The sequence below is a fragment of the Corapipo altera genome, unplaced genomic scaffold (genome assembly GCF_003945725.1).
Source record: "Corapipo altera isolate COAL_440 unplaced genomic scaffold, ASM394572v1 45, whole genome shotgun sequence".
NCBI lineage: Eukaryota > Metazoa > Chordata > Aves > Passeriformes > Pipridae > Corapipo > Corapipo altera.
Window position 1 is genome coordinate 7,638,596 of NW_020884877.1, and position 21,848 is coordinate 7,660,443.

At 37.9% G+C, this 21,848-nt stretch overlaps 1 protein-coding gene across 3 annotated transcripts in view; it reads left to right on the forward strand.

Moving 5' to 3' along the window:
* The first annotated feature begins 6 nt into the window (after positions 1 to 6).
* Positions 7 to 21,848, forward strand: part of FAM117B (family with sequence similarity 117 member B) — a 28,328-nt gene continuing 6,486 nt past the window's right edge. Inside the window, exons 1-7 of one of the 3 annotated variants that reach the window (XM_027637307.1) lie at positions 7 to 97; positions 7,359 to 7,510; positions 11,595 to 11,687; positions 12,114 to 12,227; positions 17,820 to 17,963; positions 18,970 to 19,195; positions 20,014 to 20,134. In XM_027637307.1, coding sequence (XP_027493108.1) covers positions 7,490 to 7,510; positions 11,595 to 11,687; positions 12,114 to 12,227; positions 17,820 to 17,963; positions 18,970 to 19,195; positions 20,014 to 20,134 — 719 coding nt within the window. In that variant the 5' untranslated portion in view covers positions 7 to 97; positions 7,359 to 7,489. Of the gene's footprint in view, positions 98 to 7,358; positions 7,511 to 11,594; positions 11,688 to 12,113; positions 12,228 to 17,819; positions 17,964 to 18,969; positions 19,196 to 20,013; positions 20,135 to 21,848 lie in introns of those variants that run through there. The other 2 variants (XM_027637308.1, XM_027637306.1) reach the window with 2 other exon arrangements.

The window sequence follows — 21,848 nt, forward strand, 5'->3', positions numbered from 1 at the left end:
CTGCCGGAGGGCAGGGTCCGGCACCACCGGCGGCAGTCGCCGGAGCCGGGCAGGAGCTCCCCCGAGAGGAAGAGCCCCAGCTCCCCCGTTTGCAAAGGTGAGCGCCGGGGTCTCCGGGGCGGCGGCGAGGCACGTCCCGGGCGGCCGGGCCGGGTGCGGGGAGCGGGGCTGAGGCCGGCGGTGGCTCCGGGCGCGCCGTGCCCCGGGGCAGAGGCAGGGACGGGGCTGTGCCCGGGCTGGTGCCCGTCCTGCCCCTTCCCTGGCCGGCGGCAGCGCTTGCGGCCGTGTGTGTGCGTGGAAGGGCTCGTTGCTTTTGTTGCCGCTCTGTTCCGTCCTGGCTCTCGGAAGAGGGACGGAGAGCCAAGCGTGCCATGTGGGGGGTTGTGGCCGCTCCTCTTAAAGTAGTGCGAGTGCTGCCGCAGGTTTGCAGATGAGAGGGGTTCGATGGTGTGGATGTGCTTCAGATACTTGGGCACAAGCTTAAGGTGCATTTGGTTTTTGGTAGCTCTTGTGAAGCCTTCGCGTCTCCCCTCTCTGTGCACCTCGTGCCAGATGGTGTGGGTGGTTTTGATCCAAACAGTGTTCGCAAGCTTGCGATTAGAGAACTGACTGGTGCTGTAGGCATGGCAGAGACGTAGGAAAAAAGTATTCAGCATCTCTCTTAGTAGTTACTTTCAGCATGAACCCTGCAGAAGGATGTGTGAGCTTGAGAGCGATGACAAGCTTGTGCTATAGCGAAGATAGAAAATACCGTGGGGATGGCATACATTTTGTAGCAAACTGCTTTTTAATGGTTTTGAATAATTAAATAATTCTTACTGGAAATGCTGGAATTCAAGCAATACGTGGCAGCTAGTTGAGGATAACAGAGGCTGACATATGTAAGCCCGTTTTCTTCTTGGGATAAAAGTTTACTCAAAAATGCATGAGTGAGGCTTTGTGTTCATGCCTTCAAATCTCAAAAAAAACCTGTTACTTTTGAGATACCAAAGCTCACAGCTACTCTTTTATCATTAAATTGCCTGTACTAATCTACACAAGTTTAGTAATACGCAGTATACGCAGAAATTTAGGACCAACCTTCCTCCCTTCAACAATCCTACTTCTCTTAATATTCCTCCCCCTTTCTAAAATACTAACTGTAACCAGACTACCGCATTGGGCTTTTTCTTTTCTCCTATCCTGGCTCTTGGGCAATGATGCTGCCCAATTAGAAGTCATAACCAGCTGGTAGAAGATGACTATGTGCCTGCTTGGCTGTAGTGTAAGAGAGCCCTAATAAGGTCCTGAATTAGATTTTCCACTTTCCAGATAAGAGTAATGAGGGTTTTATTAAGGTGTGTGTATTCTTCATTTGAGATTCTTGTTAATTGGTAGTCTGAAAGACTTTATACACATCACAAAATCCTGTCTTCATCCTGTGAACTTTATACAACTCTTGCCTTAGGTGCAGTCTCCTGGCCTGGAGAAACGAGGAACAGGATGGCTAGCCTTGAGATCCAGGTTCAAATACTCTTAACAAAGGCATGCATCAGACCACTTATAGTGGAAAAGTTTTACTTTTGGCCATTTTGTAGAAGCCTGCTGAAACCATGTTGGCTTCTTTACTGCAAATTAATTAGCACATAGAAGGAAACAAGTAATTTGATCACTCTACCATGTTGAGATAACTCCACTACCTTGTTACAAGACTTGTGAAAACAGGAGAGTGGTGTCCATTTAATTGCTTCCACGTGTTTAAATTTCTGAGCAGTACTTGTATGGGCCCCAAATGCAAATTAAAACTGTTTAATATTGCTCACCGTTTGTCTTGTGTAGTCCAGTGCTTGATAGAGACCGAGTTAACTTAAATTTCTTCTTCGCGTGAATTGGAAGGCTTAGCTGTACCTGAGAACATGGAAGTGGAACTCTTTTTGCTAAGGAGGCAATGGTTGTGCAGCCACATGGGCCACTGGAGGGAATCAGTCAGAATCTGCTGCAGAATAACCTGGGGTTTTCTGTTTCTTGCTTTCCGTTGATGGTGGCTTTTGTTGATTCCTACAGCTGCAGCCATGTTTTTTTAGATTAAAATGAACCTTGAGGTCAGACAAATGATAGCTTCTTCTGAACTTAGATACTGGTTGTATCTAAATACAAGTTGTATGCTTTAGACTTGATGTTTTACAGATTTTCTTTTCTGGGAAGCAGTTGAATAGTTTTGAATGTAGTTTTCATGAACGCTTGAGGACCCCAACTTGTGAATTTGCAAATGTTACTACTTTTGCTTCTTTTGTGGTTTTGGGTGTGGGTTTTGTTGGTTTGGGGTTTTTTGTCCTAGTTTTCTGACCTGAATTGCAACTTAATTTCAGAAATGCTTAACTGAATTTTCTGTTGATTATGGGATAATTACAAATAGAAGATTCTGTTGTACAATTTCTAATTTTCCATGCTTTTCTTGCCACTTTCCTTCCTCACAAATATGACCGGGATCCTAGATCTTGCTACTACCCCATTTTTGTCTTTTACTTTCACTTTCTACAGTCTCTAGTACTTAGTTCAAGGACTTCAGCTTTTAATTGCACGTTAATGTGCTCTGTCCTTCCCATCACTGGTGTGGCCTCATTTTCTACACTGTGATGTCTGTCCTGCAATCTCCAGTTTTGGTTCAGTTTTCACATATGCCTCTTTACCTCTCTGCAAACCATGCTGTTAGAGGTTGTTGTTGTGACCTACTAGTACACTGTTGCAAAGTGAGATAGCGAAATGTGTATGCTCCCTATTTATTGTTGGTTTTGTCTTGGTTTATTTACTGAATGAAGATCTAATGGCATCTTATTATTTGTGTTCTTATGTGAAGCACATCATCTCAGAGGAGTTCAACTGCTCAACTGAGAAAATGGTTTAATGTACCAGGCTGTGTAAACAAGAAGGTCAAGACTGGAGCCATAGCAATTGTTTACTTTTAAGTGCCTTGAAGTAGTGAGAGATTTCTCTACTGGATGCTGAACTTTCTGGTATATTCTAGTGGACTGTATTGGACATTTAAACTCATTCTAAAATTGACCTCTAATTGTTTAGAGTAGTCTGTCGAAGCATGATGTTAAAGCATTCTTGTGTGAAAGGAAATTATGAAAATAGTTATAATAGTATATAAAGTCTGAAATAGGTCAGATGTGAACTCCTTGGTAGAGAGGAAGAAAAGGAACTCCATTACACTCTTAAATTTCACCATAGAATTTATTTATTCTAATAATTTGAGTGACACATTAATAACTGCATACCTGTCAACCTTAATTACCAAGGTTTTGCAGCAGTTCTGAAAGTTCTGTAGGATAAGAGTATAGAAGGCTTTGTGTGCCATTACATGCCTGCTTTGCTTACTTAAGCTGTTTTACAAATGCTAGGTGTAAAGAAAGTGAATTCATTTTTGCAGCATCATACTTGTAGGTTTCTTGTGGCCAACACTTCAGGTGACTTTATTGAGATTAAATGTGTTTTCATTCACTAGAGTTAAGTAACTTGAACATCTTGGGCTTTCTGAGGTTTGATTTTGTAAAACACCATTAATTCAGCCATTCTTCTACAACGGGACAATTTTGAATTACTAGTGAATAGTTCTCTTACATTTATGTGAGGATAATAGCCAGGATTGTCTTCCAAAAGGAGTATACACAGTTGGGCTGTGTATCTGGTTTTAATGCTCTGAGTCTGTTAAGTTCTTTTAATGAAATGTGAAAAGTAGGTGAAGCCCCAGAGATCAGTTGTCTTTGTGGAAGAGACAGCTCTGCCAGCTGTGCCTGAGAGAGATCCCATGAATGTCCTTTCCAGGGAAAACCCTGACCAAAAGAGAACAAAAAGGTCAGCTGTATGCTGTGATGCCAGAGAAGCTAGATGAGTCTCACTCCTCCTCATTTCTTTGGATAGCCCACTTGTGTAAAAAAAACCTTCAAGTGGAACTCTGTCTGGGAATTCTGTGAGTTCAGTGCTGTCTTATGCTTTTCCAGTGTCCCTTTTCTGCTGCTTGTTTTCTCACAGTATCTGTTGGACGATGTTTCTTTGGAGTTTTTATTTTCCTTTCTCAAAAATTTAATTTCAAATGCGTAGAAGGAGGTCAACAGGATGGCAAGATCAATCTTGAAGTTACACTTCAGCAGTAATCATTATTTTGTCATTCTAACAACAGTTCTGAACTTTTCCTGGAAAAATGAAAGGTGAATTTTCAGAGCGTTTTATCTCTTCGAACTTGCTTATGTTTAAGACCTTTCTCTTTTTTCCCTTCCTTTCTTTTATATATAGTAATTTTCCTCTGTGAAATAACTGGTTTAAAGGTCCGTGTTCTTACACTGTAATTTCCTTTATCAGTTGTAACTGGACTTGTATGCTGACACCTTGCCAAAATCAGCGCACTCTTTCCTACCTTTCAGTTAGTTGCTGGTAGGCATCTATATTGGTTAATTTTGCTCTTTAGTCACACTGTTAGACTGCCTCAGCTGACATTGCCTTCTGAGTTGCCTGACTTCACACTGGGATAGATGTAATACCAGTTCACCTGTAGCAGCTGCAGTTGGTCAGGGGTACATAATGCCTGGTGAAGACATGGTGACTTGCTTGTTATCTGCCTGCATTATGGACTTCATTGGTCTGTACTGTGTGTGTTCTGCTTATGTTTTGTTCTATTACTTTGCTTTGTTTGAGACCAAATTGCAAAAATACTTTTGTTTCTAAATAGATTTATACTAGTGGTTGTTGGATAGGAGGGTTGATATTTATCACAAATACTGGTTTAAAGAGATAATCAGGCCAATTAAAACAGATCTAATATTTAAGAAGCGTCTATTTGATGAAACAGCTCCATTGTTTTTCATCAGCCACAGCTGTTGTAACTGTTATCTCTATGGAGGCAGATCTCTTGTTATGTAGGTCACATCAAGGGAAAATAGCAGCTGAACACTTGCTTCAAGTATTGCAGGGGAAAGTGCAATGAAAACATTGTATATGTTCCCATTGAAATGTTTTGAAACAGCAAGGAGAAATGTGTAGTAGACTTTGCCAATTTGTATTTAAACAGGTTATGAAGGTGGAAAAGTAAGTAAAAACATATCCAAACATCCTTCCCCATCTAAATATAAGTAATTTGAAAAACAGAGTTCCTCAAAAGAATTTTTATTTCAGAGGAAAAGAGAGTACTTATAGGCTTTGTGCCTTGAAACAAGTCCCTTGGACTTAAATAGTAAACAGGCTCCTCAGTTTTCATTCTCTCTGTTTGTTCAGCAAAACAGTCTTTCTGCTTTTTCTCTTTTTGTGGTGGAGAGGGTAATAGATTCTGCTCCTCCAGTTCTGAAGCTGTCTGCTGCAGTAGCTTTGCAGATGATGTGACTGACTACATACACTTCCTGATTTGTAATTTTTTTTTCACATCCTTTGTTTCCTCTTAGTAAAAAGAGAGAAGCTTCTTGAAGAGGAAGAATAACTCAGAAGAAAAACAGGGAGAGTGCAGCAGCTAATTCTAAGACAAATAACGTGTTTGATATAACTTTGGAAGTGAGTGTAATTTTTAAGGAATGACACGTTGCATTAGCATGCCACACTGTCCCACAGTACAGACAAAAGGAATTGGTTTGAAATCTTCTGCTACAAACAGACCCTTCAGTGTGAGTGTGGTGGTAGTGGTAGTCAAGGAAATTCTTTGATACAGGGGTCTTAAGTGCAAACTCCAAAGCAGATTTGGTGCTGTACCCTGAGAGCAAATCTGCTGTGAGCTCAGTAGTAAGGTTTTATCATTGTTGGTACTAGTAGAAATAATAAACCAGATGAGGTTTCCTGACTCCTTTGTGTGAATGTAGCTGATTATAGTGCTAATAATTTTTTCCTTGTAGTTGAATTGACACATTTCCCACATTTTTAATATGTGCATTTCTAATGTGAAATTTGCATGAGGATATTTATTGTAGAATGTCACTAGATGTAGATGCTGTCCACAGCACTGGAATCTATACCTACCCAGGTTTTAATAATATTTATCATATGTATTTTTAGTAGTTTGCAACAGCTTAGAATTTGAATTCTGGACTTCTGATGTCAGTGATTTTATTTTCTGACTAGCAGTCAGACACTAATCAGGAACAATTTCTTTTGCCCATAAATGAGTTTGTGCATGATACAAATTGCTATGTTATTGATACTTTTAGTGCAGAATTCATCCTAAGGCACAGTCAGGGAGGACATATGACTGAGTTTTTCCAGTGCCCTTTTAAAGCTTCCATCTGGTCTCTGAATCATGCTTGCTGTGTTCTAACCATGTATTTTAGGCCTCTGTATTCATTATAGGTAAGATTAATGCACAGTTCTTTCAAGTATAATTCTGTGGGGAGCAGATGAGTTGATAGTAAGCTTAGATCATTGTGATCTCAGTATTTGCATTTTACATTTCCAAATATGAGAGCATTTATGTATCTCTAAACCCTGGGTCTTTCCTGCTGCTCAATCTCTTAAATTTAACAACCTCAATTACTGTTTTGAGGAACCTTTCTTCAGTGTTTATTCTTAATAGCTTGCAGTGTAGTCTTTTACTGCCACTTTACTTAAGATATCATTGACAGATGGGATAGATACAAATTTTTATTTGTATTCTTCCTTCTCATGCTAATTTCTGTGTTTGTTATATTTAACCTTTTTTAGTAAGGATTCTTACTAGCATCTAACTTGTTCTGAAAAGGGATACCAATGTAGACACTAAAAATGAGGTGTTGCTGAAGATATAGCATCAGGCAAATCTGAATGCAGTTACCAAAAAGGCTGTAAAGGGAGAAGATGACTCGATTAGCTTGTAAAAAAGTAAATCATTACCTTATTGAAGTTGACTTCTGGATCTAAGGGTTGAACCATGTATCATATGCCATATATCATGTACTGAGTGATTAATAAAACATGCCAGTTTATAGTGTTGCTTGAAGTAAAGTAGGCAAAGGGTAAAGGGCTAGTGGGGTGAACTCTAAACTCAACATTAAATTGAGAATGTTCAACAGTTTTTTTTCATTAACCTTTATGTATGAGGAAACTTAGCTATTTTTATTTCTTCTAGACCTTCATCTTTTAAGAATCCAATGACAGTTTTACCTTTAAGGGAGTGAATGGTTGTGTTTGAGTACTAAGGCAACATTTGTGGCATTAGGATGTTTTTAAGGAAACTGCACGAACAGATTTCATAGCCTTTTTAAACTGAACAGAGCCTGGCAAAGCAAACTTTATTTCCATCTTAGAAGTATCTTATTGTATACTTAATAACATCATGGTTCCAATTTGATGTGATTTCTTGTAGACTATTAAAATGAGTAAACTCTCTGTCTTGCTTTCTTTGTAATCAAGTGTTCTTGTTCTAGCAGACAAATCAAGACCACCTTCATCAAGCCCTTCCAGTATTGTTCGCCGGACTTCCTCGCTGGACACACTTGCTGCTCCGTACCTTGCTGGACAGTGGCCTCGTGATAATCATGGACAAGCTGCTCCATGTATGAGAGACAAAGCCACACAGGTAGGACAGATTTTTGTCTTTGGAGAATTTAAATGTGAAGATGGGATTTAAATGTAAGAAAATTGTTTTCCCTTGAAAACATTCACTTTAGTTTTCTTGCTCACAAGTTCTTATTTGCCTTCAAATTGCAGGAATCCTTTGCTACTGTGTATGTGACTTATTTAACTTCTCCTTCTGTGGGTGCAGTCTGGCAGTAGGTTTCTCTAACTTGTAGAGTGAAAGAAAGAGTCAAACATATCAGATTCTAAATCCCTGTTGCTAGAATGTGGTTTCAACAACAGGTCTCCACTAATTCCAAAGAACATAAGCAAAATGCAGTTGGAAGAGGACCTGACAGCATGTGGGACATACTTGTGTTTGAAGCCCTACTAGTTTTGGTAACAGTAACAAATATGTGGCCTCATAGGTTTCAGTGTTCTGTCTAAGGACACACATAGGGTGTAGAGCAGAGGAGGTCTGTGGTGTTACTGTGTGGCCTTCTCCAGATCCAGAGCATTTTGGGAAAAGGACCACCTTTCAAAGAGCAGCCTGGTAGAGAACGAAAGTACTTTGTAGGGGAATATGCCTGTGATAATAAGGTGGACATAGGAACTGATGAAGAAAGGACAGCCTAGGAACAAGTTTTCTGTGCAGGAAAACGAATTGGAAAGATGGTTAGAAGATGGGGTGAAAGAGGTAAGCAAACTGAAGTAAGAGGAGGAGGATGAAGGAAGGTGTGTGATATACAGGGAATGGCTGTTCATGCTTAGCTATTAAAAGGCATCATTAAAGGGCAGAACTAAACCTGTATGGGTGTCTTAGAAATATATTTTCATATTTGATTTCTTAGGATAATACTTTTTTCAAAATAATTATATTTCTGTACTGCTGCCAAAGTATTTGCTGTGTTCAGTAGGTCTCCTTCATCTTAGTTTCAATATAATCTGTGTTATGGCTGGGCTTTTATAATCTCTGTATTTGCCATATATTGTCATTTTCGGTTTGCGTTTTTCTTTTGTCATTTTCTTCCTATTTTGACACATCTAACTGCTGTGGCAGTGGGACTTTGATATATAAGGGGAAATATATTTGAAAAGGTTAATGGGATGACTAAAAGGGCACTAGGTGTTACTGCAGAATGAGTGCATTTAGTGGTGATTTATAGTAGTGTATTTCTGAGACAAGTAGAATGATCTGTTTGTGCTTGCTAATTTAAAATTTCTCAAACCAGTAGAAAATTTAGGGATACAGACATATATCTGTAAGCCCAAAGCTTTTGTTGATATGACAGTGATGAGATGCTATTGCTTTTATCTTCTGGTGTGCCTGAGAGCAACCACTCGAGCTAAGGACAAGTTTAAAATGTGATTTAACAATAGTTAGTTTCTGGAGATATAATATAGGCTCTCCATTTATACTGTTGAGCTTTTCTGAAGATGTCATATTTGGGTGAAGTTTCACTTGTAAGATCTTCTGATTCCAGTGTATAATTTCAGATTTCACAAAATCTGACATGAAATGCATATGTTCGGATTTCAGGAGTTTAGAGAACATGAATTGGATCTATGAAGATATAAAAGATTTTCAAGTCGAGTAAATAGGGCATCTTGATCCTGTGGAGTTATGGCATAGGGAGTGGAGTCGTTCAGGAAGCAGAGTGGGAAGAGATGGCAATTAGTGGCACACTTCAGCTTGCAGGCCTTTCTGGAGATGCCCTTAGGTCATGGCTGAGAACTGTGTAAGAGATCCCAGGTCACACAGAGACTGGGTATCAGGCTCCTCCTTCATTTTATGAAACCTGTCTATAAAACTAGACTGAATTATGTACATGAAGAACGTTTGTTGGATGACGCGTGGCTAGAATTTGTACCGGTCCGTATTCTTTTAAGTGCTCCTAAAACAGGGGTTGGTAATCTTTGTGTCTTTTTTCATTTGAATTAAACCTGTTTGGCTTACAAGTTAAAATGAGACAGTTACTTGGTGGGTTTTTTTAAATTATTAAATAATAATTCATTTTGATTGCAAAGTTTTTGCCTCGTAAGACTTTTTTTCTTAAGTGTTCTACTATCTGTAATAAATTTAGCCTTAAACTAATTTCTCTTTGTAATTCTAGAATGAGGGAAGGAGGTTGTGCATGGTACCAACTAATAAGCAAGTAGCAGTACATTAAGAACCTAGAGAAATATAAATCCCACTTTCCCTACTGGTTATCCCATCTGTGTTTCTTGATAATAGTATTATCAACAAAATATGGAGAATAAGTAGGAGGAGACCTGCTAAAAATAGTACCACATTTCTGTCTTGATGTACAGGTTTCCTGTAATTCAATGTCTTATACCTACACCCACTCTGAAAAGATTTCCAACTATTTGTTTTGAGGATGAGCATCAAAGCAACTTCTAATGCTGTAAAATGAATCAGATATTAATGTATTAAATAAGTCTTGAATCTTGAGTCAAAGTCTGGAATATAAATTAAAGGCAAAGACTGATTAGAGTGTTAATTAGACTCCCGTAGGAAAGGGTAATGGTTGTGCTAAGTTGGAAAGCTAGAATTAGTGGCTAAAGCTTACTGTTCCAGGAGCTAGAGGATAGGGTGAGACTCCTGATTGATATTTGAGAATTGACTAGACAAAGGTTGGTACTTTGGTTGGGAATGGGGGTTATCAATTATTCTATTTTATGATGAAGATCAGTGAGGGCTTTTCTGGAAAAACAGATTGTAATGGATTCTGATTTTGCTATGAAATAGGAATTTCAAAGCAACCCTACTAACTTTATTATTCAGATTTGTCCTAGTTAGTTTTTGATTTGGAATGATGAAGATTAAAAACTACTGATAGTGGAGGTTTCATTTATATGAAACTTATATCTGTAACTGAAGCTGGTGGGATTGCAGCCTATATATTTGGAGTTACAGCTCCATATCCCCTGCAAAATAGGGATTGATACCATAAAGGACTTACGAGTTTCTGTGATCTGAGTGCAGATGGGGTAAGTAAGGTCAACTTGTGGCTTCTGCAGGTTGTTAGTCTCACATGTAAGAACAACTACTGCACACTGTGAAGACTTTAAGGCAATCAAAGTTCCTCTCCATATGAGAAAGTGAGATATCAGTGACTCCTAAAAATGAGGTTAGCTAGGTCACCACTGTATGCTAAGAACTGCAACAGTTGTGGCAACAATGCATTTCAAGGAATTTGCTGTCTCTTTGAGTGTGTAAGCTTCTTCCAGATATCCTTTCCCTTGCTTCATTAAGTATGTTTCTTGTGACTGCACAGAGGTTCCTGAGAGATTTTACTATCCATCTTCTTCGAGCCTTCACAGTTCACTGCTTTTGAAGATGTTTCTGGATGTGGTTAGGTGGAAATACAAAGTGTCCATAAAGCATGCAATATTATCACATATTATGCCTATGCATTTCTTACCTTAAATACAATTTGTCTTAATGATACTTTGAATTTCTTAGAAGTCTTTCACCACAGTATGTTTGCAAGTTTTTTTTATTAAACACTGATAGCTATACCAGTTTAGTATTGTCTGTGTTGCTTTCTGCGTGGCCTGAGACAACTATGAACCTGGAGCCCTTTGAGACATTAATAAGCTGATTTCCTGCTTTGCAGAAGTCCTAGTGGTGCTCATATGCCTTGTCTTCCTTTTTCTCATTCTTGTGAGCAAGAACATGATTCTGAAGCTGTGCTGGTGCAGACTTTCACAACATTTACACCAAGCTACCCTTGCTAGTGTGTCAGAAATAAAGTATACCATCTCTCCCCAGTTCAGAACTGTCAAACGGGTTCTTCAGAACAGAATAGCAGCTTGTGGTACATTGGCTGTGAATACTGCCTTATGCTCAATAATTTGGAAGGAAAGCTACCACATTCCTGTATTAGAATAAGTCTGAAAGTTGTTGGGGTCTTTGTATGGTTTCACTCCACTTTTTCATAATTCACCTGTGAGAAAAGTTTCTAGTTGGTGACTGCTGTTCACTTTCAGTTCTGAATCTAGCAAATCCTAAATGTTCTCTTTTCTAATTTGGCTCAAAATATTCTGCCAGAAAGCAGCAATTTTCTTTTTTAATTAATCCTGTAATCTTCTTGCTACAGACAGAAAGTGCCTGGGCTGAAGAATATTTAGAAAAGAAGAGAAACTCACACAAACGTTCATCATCATGGGGCAGCAATGAACAACTCAAGGAGGTCAGAAATGCCATTACTTGAGATACCTTTGGATTAAATTTTTTAGTGGTGTGCACTGATACTATGATTTTTCAGGAAGGCAGTATTTAATACACTAATGCAGGTCTATTAAAGATTTTAATCTGAATGTTGGGAAAGAAAGTGTTCAATGCAGGTGACATTCTTCATCAAAGGAGAAAATACAGCAGTGACCAAACTACTTTCAAACTTCATGTATTTCAAGTTCTTTCATTAAATCTCCAGAGGTGCCTTCTGGGCTTCAGTTTGAGTTGGTTACTAACATATTAGATGTGCAAGATCTTGACTCTGACTTAGTGCTGGCAGTAGTTATGAACACTGTGGTAGTAAAGAATTTTAAGTGTGTGATGGAACAGATTCATGACACTATACAATACACTTGTTGAAATCTAATTTTTCCTTCGTTAGATTGCAAAATTGCGTCAACAACTGCAGAGAAGCAAACACAGCAGTCGGCACCACCGCGATAAGGAGAGGCAGTCTCCATTTCATGGCAACCATGCTGCCATTAACCACAGTCAGGTAAGGCTGGGTGCTTTTTGGCCATATTGGGTAGCTAATACTAATTTTAACTCCTTTCAAGGTTGTGATTTGCCTTTAAGGGAACTTAGAAATACTGCTAAATGTGTTGTAGCTATAGGTGAATTCTATGAAATGGGTCACTTTCTTTTGACTTCCTTGAGTGAACGGAGTTACAGATTTTTTGTTATTTGGATGAACTGGCTTTGAACTCCCACTTTCAAATAATTTCAGGTAGTTAAATCCTTCCTTAAAGCAAGATTTTTAAAATGCATTCTGCAGGCTCCACAAAGGATGACAGATAAGTTTAAGCAAAAACCACAGATCATCTTTTTCCTTACGCATTGCTGTAACAATTATGGCTTTGCATGTAGAATATGGCATGGAGCAAACTGCTGGTAAAACTGTATACTCAAATAAAATGGGGCTTTTTTGAGCACATTTTGTGTCTTGACAAACTAATACTGTGATATTTAGAGAGCTTCCCTGGCAAAAGGCTATTAAATGGGATTATTTATTTGTTTATACACTTCATGACTTCATTCAGGCTTTGTAAGATTTCATTTCTCTTTCCTGTCATTTATTGTGCCTTGAGACTTGGAAGTAGTAATCATTTCAAAAATTGCAGTGGTTAGGCTACCACATGTTCTGTGTGCAGTTTCAGTTTTATCTCAAGACTTTTAATAAGGTCAGGTTGACAGAGATGTAATATTTTTAGTTCAATTGATAACAAGCATAAAAAAAATATAACCTTTCAGACACACAGATCCTTTTTCAAGTGTGTTTTGCTTGAGTAACTTTAAGAAAACCAATAGGAAAGTTTGGACATTTTTTCAGAAGGAAACTTTTTTCCTCTCCCTACTGATCTTGTGAATGTATATTTGATACACACAATTTTTTAACAGTTATGAAAAGAACAATAGCCTTGCAATGCAATGTAGTTGAAAGAAACTATGAAACTGTCAGTGTTGTGAATTGAGAAAGTACTTCATCTCTGAAGCTTCTCTGAAAATCTAATCATATTCCCAATTGCTCCTGATATGCCGTTAGCATTGTTCTAATAAATATCATAATTTGACACCAGTTAATAAAAACTGTGTCATTTCTGTCTTCCATCCTTCTGGAATTAATTTAGGCCACAGAGGGAAGTTGTGGCATCAGCATGTGTCCTGCTCTACAGATACTTATCCACTCTGATAAAGGATGAAATAAGAAATAGAAGGGAGAACCACGCATTCAGTCCTAAGCAGCCAAGTTATTTCCCAGATAAAAGTCAGGTGTCTGAGTGAATCTATTTGTCTTTCAAGACTGGAAATAAGAAAATGGAACAGCGTTTTGGATTTCTTCTGCTCTGTTCTTCTTAGCTCCTACTTTGTATTAAAAAATCATTAGCATCTTTTGTCTCAGACCCTAACTTCTTAGCCCTGCTGTAGGTCACTTAATTAGGAGTCACAAATTTTCAGGACTTAAGTGCCTTTGGAAATCAGTTTGAATTCTGTTCTATTAGAGGTATTTAGGATTTTTTTAGAATTACGTTTTTTGACATAACAATTTAGGAATTACTTCTTCAAACTCCTTAAATCTTGAGACAGAAACTATTTCCTCCTCTTTTGTGTAGCAGAAGAACAGATTGGATTTGAAACAGGCTGTGTTGTACAGATGCCTACGTCTTGGTCTTCTTTACTGCAGTGTGGGTGCAGTGTAGTGTGCTGCTGATCATAGTGACTGCTGTAGCTCAAGTCAGAACAGTCCCAAATGATGAACAAAGGAAGACAAATAAATGACCCAATCCCTTTCTAGGGGTTTTTGAAAAAGTTTATGAAAATCAACATACAAAACATGTCATAAACTGTTGGTTCAAAAAAGAAAAAAAAGTCAGATCAACATACTTGATGCAGGTGTTTTATCCAAATTTATAGAACTTGAGGACATTTGAGGCATTTCAACCAAAAGGTACCCTGAGGAGATTTTGGCATAGGTTCTTTAGTACCTGGAGAATCTCATGCAGTCTGTCAGGTTTTCTTGGCATTCTGCAAACGTGTAGGTTTCTGAATGCTAAGCTATTGTCACTATAGCATAGATAATCTTAGTGGGTTTTAATTTTCAAAATGAACAGTGATGCTATTACTCTGAAAAATAACCCACCTGCAAATTAGGTACCTAACATTTTTTTGGTCATAATTATTTTATTATTTTGCTTCTTGTGTGGATGCATTTGCATTCTGCCAAATTTTAGAGTATGTGAAAAAAATATTGCACAATGGATAATTAGTTTTTGGGCTTGTGAAACAAACTATAAAATATAAACTGAGGCAAAGCAGCTTTTCCAGGATTGTGATAGAAAACAAAACATTGTTTTTCTTGGTAAATTTTGTGCCTGCTGTGTTGAGCTACTTGCAAGGGAGGCAAGTTACAGAAGGACTCAAAAAGAGAGTTAAGTGAAGAGTTTAGATTAATGGCATTCAGTGGCTGTTTTCTAAGTCAGAGTGAGAATCTGTAACTGTAGGCATCAAGGGCAAAGTTCTTAGATTTTCTCATTCCTCTTTTGGGAACCACTAAACTAGCATTTCTGGCAACAGCTCAGTTCCTTCAGGATTTGTGGGAAGGACTGTGTGGAAACTAGCATTTAGTGATGAGAATACTTAGAATTTATTTTTTTTTTTTTACATTCCTAGCTTGAAGGAAACTTGTGTTTGTTGACTCTAAAGAGTCATACAAAGATTTCTGAGCTCAAAGAGTTGGATTCCTGACAAGGTGAAAAAAAGTGTTAGGAAATGGCTTCAGTAGTTCCTTCACAGAGACTAAGTAAACACTGTTTAACATTTGGAAAATGGCATATTCTTCTATTAAAATTAAAATAAGAAATTTCAGTGAATTTATATCCTCTTTTCTTCCCCACTAATAAAAACTTAAACTTTGCCAGAAGTCTTGAATTTAACAAAAATTTTCACTGGGTCTTGCCAACTAAGCCTCTGTTTAGTTGTGCTTCTTTCTAATACGATTTTTATGTGAGAAAAAAAATCCACACAATCTCTATAGAATAAGCTAGTTAGCTGTTCCTGTCCATCTACTCAGAATCAGGAAATAGTTGGTGAGGACCTTGATCAAGTCTGATCTGCTGACTGCATTTATTTGTAGAGCAATTGAATGGGGGTTTTTTTTGTGTGGTTTTTACATTATGCCAGAAATGTTCCATTCTGCCTCTCTTATCAGGAAGAGGGGCTTGCAGAAATGTCATAACCTCCTCAGGTGATCTCAAGTTGCTTCTGAGAACACTTATAATTAATTGTCTGGTACTAAATCTGTAAACAGGAGTCAAACCACCGTGATTTTTCTTTATTCTCAATGTTGGTGTAGTGGAGAAAGTAGAATTGAGGCCAGAGCTGAAGCTAGATGAAAGAATAAATGGGTTAGTTTTTCCAAAATAATCTTTTTTTTCCTCAGTGCACTTGACTGATGTTACATTGCTACTCGACACTATGAACCATCAAGTCCCCCTGTTCCTTTCAGTTTCCTGAGAAGCATGTGTCCTTAATGTCTTACCAATTGATTGATCCTAAGCAACCACTAATATCAAGACCAACTGCATGTAGTTTGCAGTGTTTGGGGTTTGCTTTTTTTTTTTGGTGTCACTCTTACCTTACAAAGGTAGAGCATTTCTTTTTTAGGGTGGAATTACCATGATCCATTCAGCCTTGAGAAGGTTTGATGTTAGCATCTAAAGGCATCCAAAGACCTTGCATTCTGTTTAAAGTTTTGTTGCTTGTTGAAAAACTGGAAGATCTTGGAGCATTTTTCCTGAAATGCCTGTGAACAATTTAGATTGGTCATCACCCCTATTTCATATCTCATGAGTTTATACCATACCTGTAAGGACTCTTAACTGTCCTGCAGCAACACTCCCTGACAGTATGTTATTATGTGAGTGCTGTAATTATTATCCTGTGTTTGCACCTTGCCTCATTGTGTGCGTTCACAAATGTGCAGGTGAGTAGCCCAAGGTTGGCAGTCAATTCCTGCATGTCAGGGCCCAGCTCCATGCAGTCCTCTGTGAAGGCAGTATTTCTAATAACAAGTTTCTTGTTTTGAGGCTGATTGTTCCACCCGTGTCACAATACCTCCTTCCCTTCCCGCCCTCTGGCACTCTGGGCTAGCAAATCATCCTCACCCGTGTACAGAATATTATTTTTCTTGGAAGTGAAACACACCATATTGAACTTTATTGAACTCTAATGGAGGAACTTGTGCTTTTCTACTTAGAATCATGCTACTATTTGAAGAGCTCAAAGAATTTTCGTGGTGGGCAATCATATTTAAAAGATGGAGAACTCGCACGTTTTGCTGATGGTGGTTGAAATCTTAAAGCATACTTGCCTTCTACTTTTTCACAATTCAGTTTGTCTTAAGAATGTGTATATTGAATAACTGGGTGCATAAACAGTTTTTAGTGCCTAAGCTTATGCTGATATACCTGTATTATAACTGAATATTGACCTCTGTTAGTTTACTGGATTGTTGATCCTAGGCCTTGCTTGGAATTAGCAGGGTTGTTTTCTCAGACTTTTTTGTACTCTTTTCCTGTGGTTTTGGTTTTCTGTTTCTTCTTCAGGCAAGACTTTTGAAAGTCTTTACAAGTTCAGCTATTATGAGGGTGTTTAGTTTTTGTTGACAAGCAGAGTGACAAGCATTTCCTGAATAGAAACTTTTGTGTTTGCTTGTGCAAGTCTTTTGAGTTGAACTAAATGTTTGCAGGAAGCATTCCATTATCTGTAGTACAACCCTGCTTAAGGAGGGCAGAATATTCTCATATTCTGGTAGCGTGATTTTTTTTTTAACAGGAGGGAGGACTCTAATGGAGAGACTGGAAAATATTGAGAGGTTGTGGTGTACCAAAGGGGGTTTTGGGAAACTTCAGTATCATGTTTGCTGAGAATGGAGTTTTCATGCATGCTTTGAAACACTGGATTTTTAAAGTGGTGATCTTCATTCTGAAGCAACTATGTATCAACACTTGGGTTTGGGATTTTATTCTCTCTGTGGAAGTCTTCTGAAGTTGTTTTGTCAACCTTTTATTCTGGCTTAATATAGTTAATATGTTAGACTTAATTTCTAGCATAGTGGAATCTTGCATTTGCGCAATAATTTTCATGTGTCCTATCAGTGTATGTGGCCACAGACTTCCATTAAAATATAATTTTGATGAAGGTACAAATGGTAAATCTAATAGTGAACGTTGTGACTTGATGGTATAGCTCACTTCAGGAGAAATGTGAAAGTATTGTAAAGGCTTCAAAATTACTTACATTTAAATGTTTACTTTACAAGTGAAAATTTAACAGTAATGTCAAGCCGGAGACAGACCATATTGAGGGAAATTTTGAGACAAGATTATATAGCTTTTCCTGCTATAAATCAGATTTTAAACAAAATTCAGGATGTCTGTCTTCATTTAAGGCATCCATTTGAACACAGTCGCTATAGTTTCAAGTACATCTGATACCAAGGTGTAGATGTGTTCTGTTCCAAGGGTCACTTTTGAGTAGAAATAAATGTAGATTTATTTACAAAACATTCTCATTGTCTCTGGTTCTTCAGGCTCCCATTCCAAAGAGTGCTCTCGTTCCTGTGATACCTATTACCAAATCAACAGGATCACGATTCCGGAACAGTGTAGAAGGACTGAATCAGGAGATTGAGATAATAATTAAGGAGACGGGAGACAAGGAGGAACAACTTGTTGTATGTATCTGCCACCATGATTACTCTGTATAATAATTTTGGTTTTGCTTTGAGGTTTATAAGTCATAAGCTTTATTTTACACAGTTCTCGAATTAAATTTGTCTGGAATTAATTTTATTTATATATATTCTTTTTTTTAATAAGGTTAGTTGAAAAGTCTCTTGGAAAACAAAAGGAAGCAAAACGTTAAAGCTTGAATTCTGAACCTTTTCTTCTTAATAAGTGATCTCAGTAAAACAGGGGGAAAGACAAAAAGTCTGTTTTAAGAGTTTTTGTAGTAACTCTTTTTTGCCCATGCTGAACTGCTCCCATCTCAGTTGAAGCATAACTTGCCCATTTTTAATGTTAATTTTATTTTAATGATTTTTAGAGGTAAATTTATTAATAAAGTATCAGAAATACAGACCATGAAGATGATTAAGGGACTGAAACGTTTGTCATATGAGGAGAGGCTGAGAGAGCTGGAAGTTCAGCCTTGAAATGAGAAAGCTCAGGGAGATCTTATCAACATGTACAAATATCTGATGTACAGGAATGAAGAGAGGGAACTGGTCTCTTCTCAGTAGAGCCCAGTGACAGGGCAAGGGGCATAAATTAAAAAACATTGGATTTTATTTTTTTTTTTTAATGTGTGTGGGTGTGCAAAACTGGAGTAGGTTGCCTAGAGAACTTGTGGAATCACTCTCTGTGGAGATACTAAAAAAAATTGACAGGACAGAGTCCTGGACAAGCTGTTCTGGCTAACTCTGCTTGAGCAGAGATGTTGAACTAGATAATCTCAAGAGGTCCCTTCCAGCCTCAGCAGTTCTGTGATGATGTGAAATGTTAAACTGTTGTCCTTAGTTTCTGAACCTGACTTATTTTCTGTTGGAGTTGTGTGTAATGAATTTTTTTTTTTTCCCACAAATGGTTTTGTGAAACCGGAAAAAAACCCTCACTGTTGCTGGATTTAAAGAATTGCTAACCAGATAAGAGCAGCCATCTGATACCTTTCACTTTTAACAGCCTCAAGATATTCCAGATGGGCACCGTGCACCACCCCCGGTGGTTCAGCGCAGCAGCAGCACTCGGAGCATTGATACCCAAACACCCGGGGGAGCAGACAAGGGCAGTAACAACAGCAGCCGCTCCCAGTCAGTGTCTCCAACCTCCTTCCTTACCATCTGTAATGAAAGCAGTGAAGAAAGTCCCTGTTCTACAGATGATCTTCTTGGTGACTCCAGAGATAAAGGTACTGTGCAACTTTAAAAATTGAACAATGCTGAACTGCAATTTGTTAAACTGTAAAAAAAGGGAATTTGTTCCCTATGTCCATGGAGAAAAATGATAGAATGTGTTTTTCTTTGTAAGTGATGGTTTTTTTCCAAATTGCTCCAAATACTGTGTGCACACATATTAATTGGAGCTGCATAGATGTGACTGGGGAATGTGCTTCCCAAACAAATTTTTGTTTTTTAAATAATAGGTTCTTCAGGTATTTTAAGCAAGTTAAAGAAGCAAGAGTGTACAGTAACAGGTGGAACAGCACCTGTCAGGTATTTGCTTGTCAGGTATTTCTTTTTATGATCTTAGACAAAGTGGGCAACGTTCCAGCATTTCGTACATGTACATATAAAAGTTTAACTGTTTAGACTTCGTAAATTATTCTCTATATCTGAAATCTTCTGAGATATTGTAGGAAAATTTTATAATTCAACATAAACCTCTTCTGTTTTTTAAGGAATATGACTTCTACCCATTTCTCTTGGGGTAGATGGTTATGGCACAGAACCATAGATTTGGGTTTGCAGTTACAAACTGAAAATATCCAGGAATGATCAGGGATGGCAGAGGAGCCTGAAAATGTTATATGGAGAAACAGAAAGGAGGAAAGGGATTGAGATAAGAAATCTTATTTGCAAATGAAGACTTGAAGGCAAATGAAAATGTTTCTTAATTTTGTAACATTGGTAATGAAGTGACTTTAAATTTGGGGAGCATTTAAAGACAGCTCTTGTGGTATTTTTATAGTGTGACACATTTAAGTAATCAGAAACTCTGTTTCTGCAGAGAATGGGAATAATTCTCCTTTGCCAAAATACGCTACCTCACCAAAACCCAACAACAGCTACATGTTCAAGCGTGAACCTCCCGAGGGCTGTGAAAAGGTGAAAGTCTTTGAGGAAAACTTGTAAGTTGATCTTTGCTACCTAAGAAATAACATCTAACAATCAGAGTTAATTATTGCTTTATTGATTTTGTGTCAGATCAAAGTTATTAATCCAGTTGCTAAAACCACGATAACAGCCTGATCTCTGTTCTGTGTGACTATATATTGGCATATGTAGGTATGTATTTTACTGCTGGAATTTTGTGTTAAAATCTTGAGAAACTCTTTATAAAAACCGTAACTCAAGAGGACTGTCTCTTACCTGGCAGACAGGGGGAGAGGAACTCCAATAATCAACTAGAGAGAGATGTACTAATAAGCTGTAATGCAGGTGCATCAGCTAATATATGTCACAGCTTGACAGGCATATCCAGTAATCTAGACTCTGAAGACCATATTCTTTTCATCTAAATCAGTGTAGTTGTGAAACTTTTGGTAACAGGAGTGAATTTTACCTTGAATATTTGGTGCTTAGGTTATTCTGAAAAAAGCCAACTTTTATCATTTGGGAGTATTCTGGGGGTTACATTTTATTATTTTCAGAGGAGTTTTTGTTCTCTCATGTCACTTGCATGCGAGAATCTTAACCTATAGTTAAAAATTTCATTTTGTCACATAAGTATAGATTCTCTATAATTCTCTTATGCCTATGTTATCTCAAGAATGCCATCTGATATGTGTTAAAGTAACAAAAACCCTTGAACTTGCCTGATCTCTGCAAATGGATTTTGAGAGGTTTCTATGGCCTCTCCCATAGCAATGTGGGAAGGGTTACAGTAACTTAAGTTACCTGTCTCTATTTTAGAGTGTGTAAGCTTTGTTACCAACAGATTAGATAGCATTCACTTTTTTCAGGAACATAATCTATTGTGGTTTAACTTGCATTAGCATTTCTTTTCAGCAGTCCTTGCTGTGTAGCTGTAGGACTGTTCTGCTATAGAGGGAAACGGGTTTATACAGCTTCTACAGCAGCTTTTACCTGGCTGTCACAGTTCTTAGACACTGCAGTCTGATGAAAAAATCTTTTCAGATCTGTTACTGTATTCCATATGTACCTGGAATACATGAGTGTAACTATTTAAAGCTCAACCTTTGTTTAACATAATTTCTGTTTGTTAAACAGAAGTTTAACACAGTGGGGTTGAATTTTCTGGACACTTGGGAGAATTGGCTAACATGGAAATGTACCCTATTTCATGAACAGACTCTACTCTTAAAAGTAATTGTCTCTTACAAGAGTATACTGGAGGTTGGTTTGGCCTAGTATAACAAAGACAGAAGTGCATAAGGCTGTCTTACAAACACATGGAAGGGAGGGGGAGGTTATAGGCTAAAGGACAATACTGGCAACAAGAAAATATTAGTATAAATTTTTGATGGCTATTTTCCAGCAGTAAAGAGAGACTTTAAAGCAGATTCCCATAGTTCTATCTTAAAGCAGAATTCGGCTAGCTGAGGTAGATTTACATTGCAGGGTTAGAAATGAACACAGTAGGCATTCCTGTGCTATCCACAATTTCCCTTCCAGCTCTGTTTTTCATAAAGCATGTCTTTGATTTGGTTGAGTTCTGTGCTGAGATGGCAAAACTGCAAGTCAGGATCTAAATGCTTGTTCCACACTTCCTTCCCAGATTATAGGTACTTGATCATGAATGTCACTTTGGGAATACTGTATTTTACTCTCTGCATGAGTTTTTAAGTAAGATGGGGTTATCTTTTACAGAGAGTCAGACCA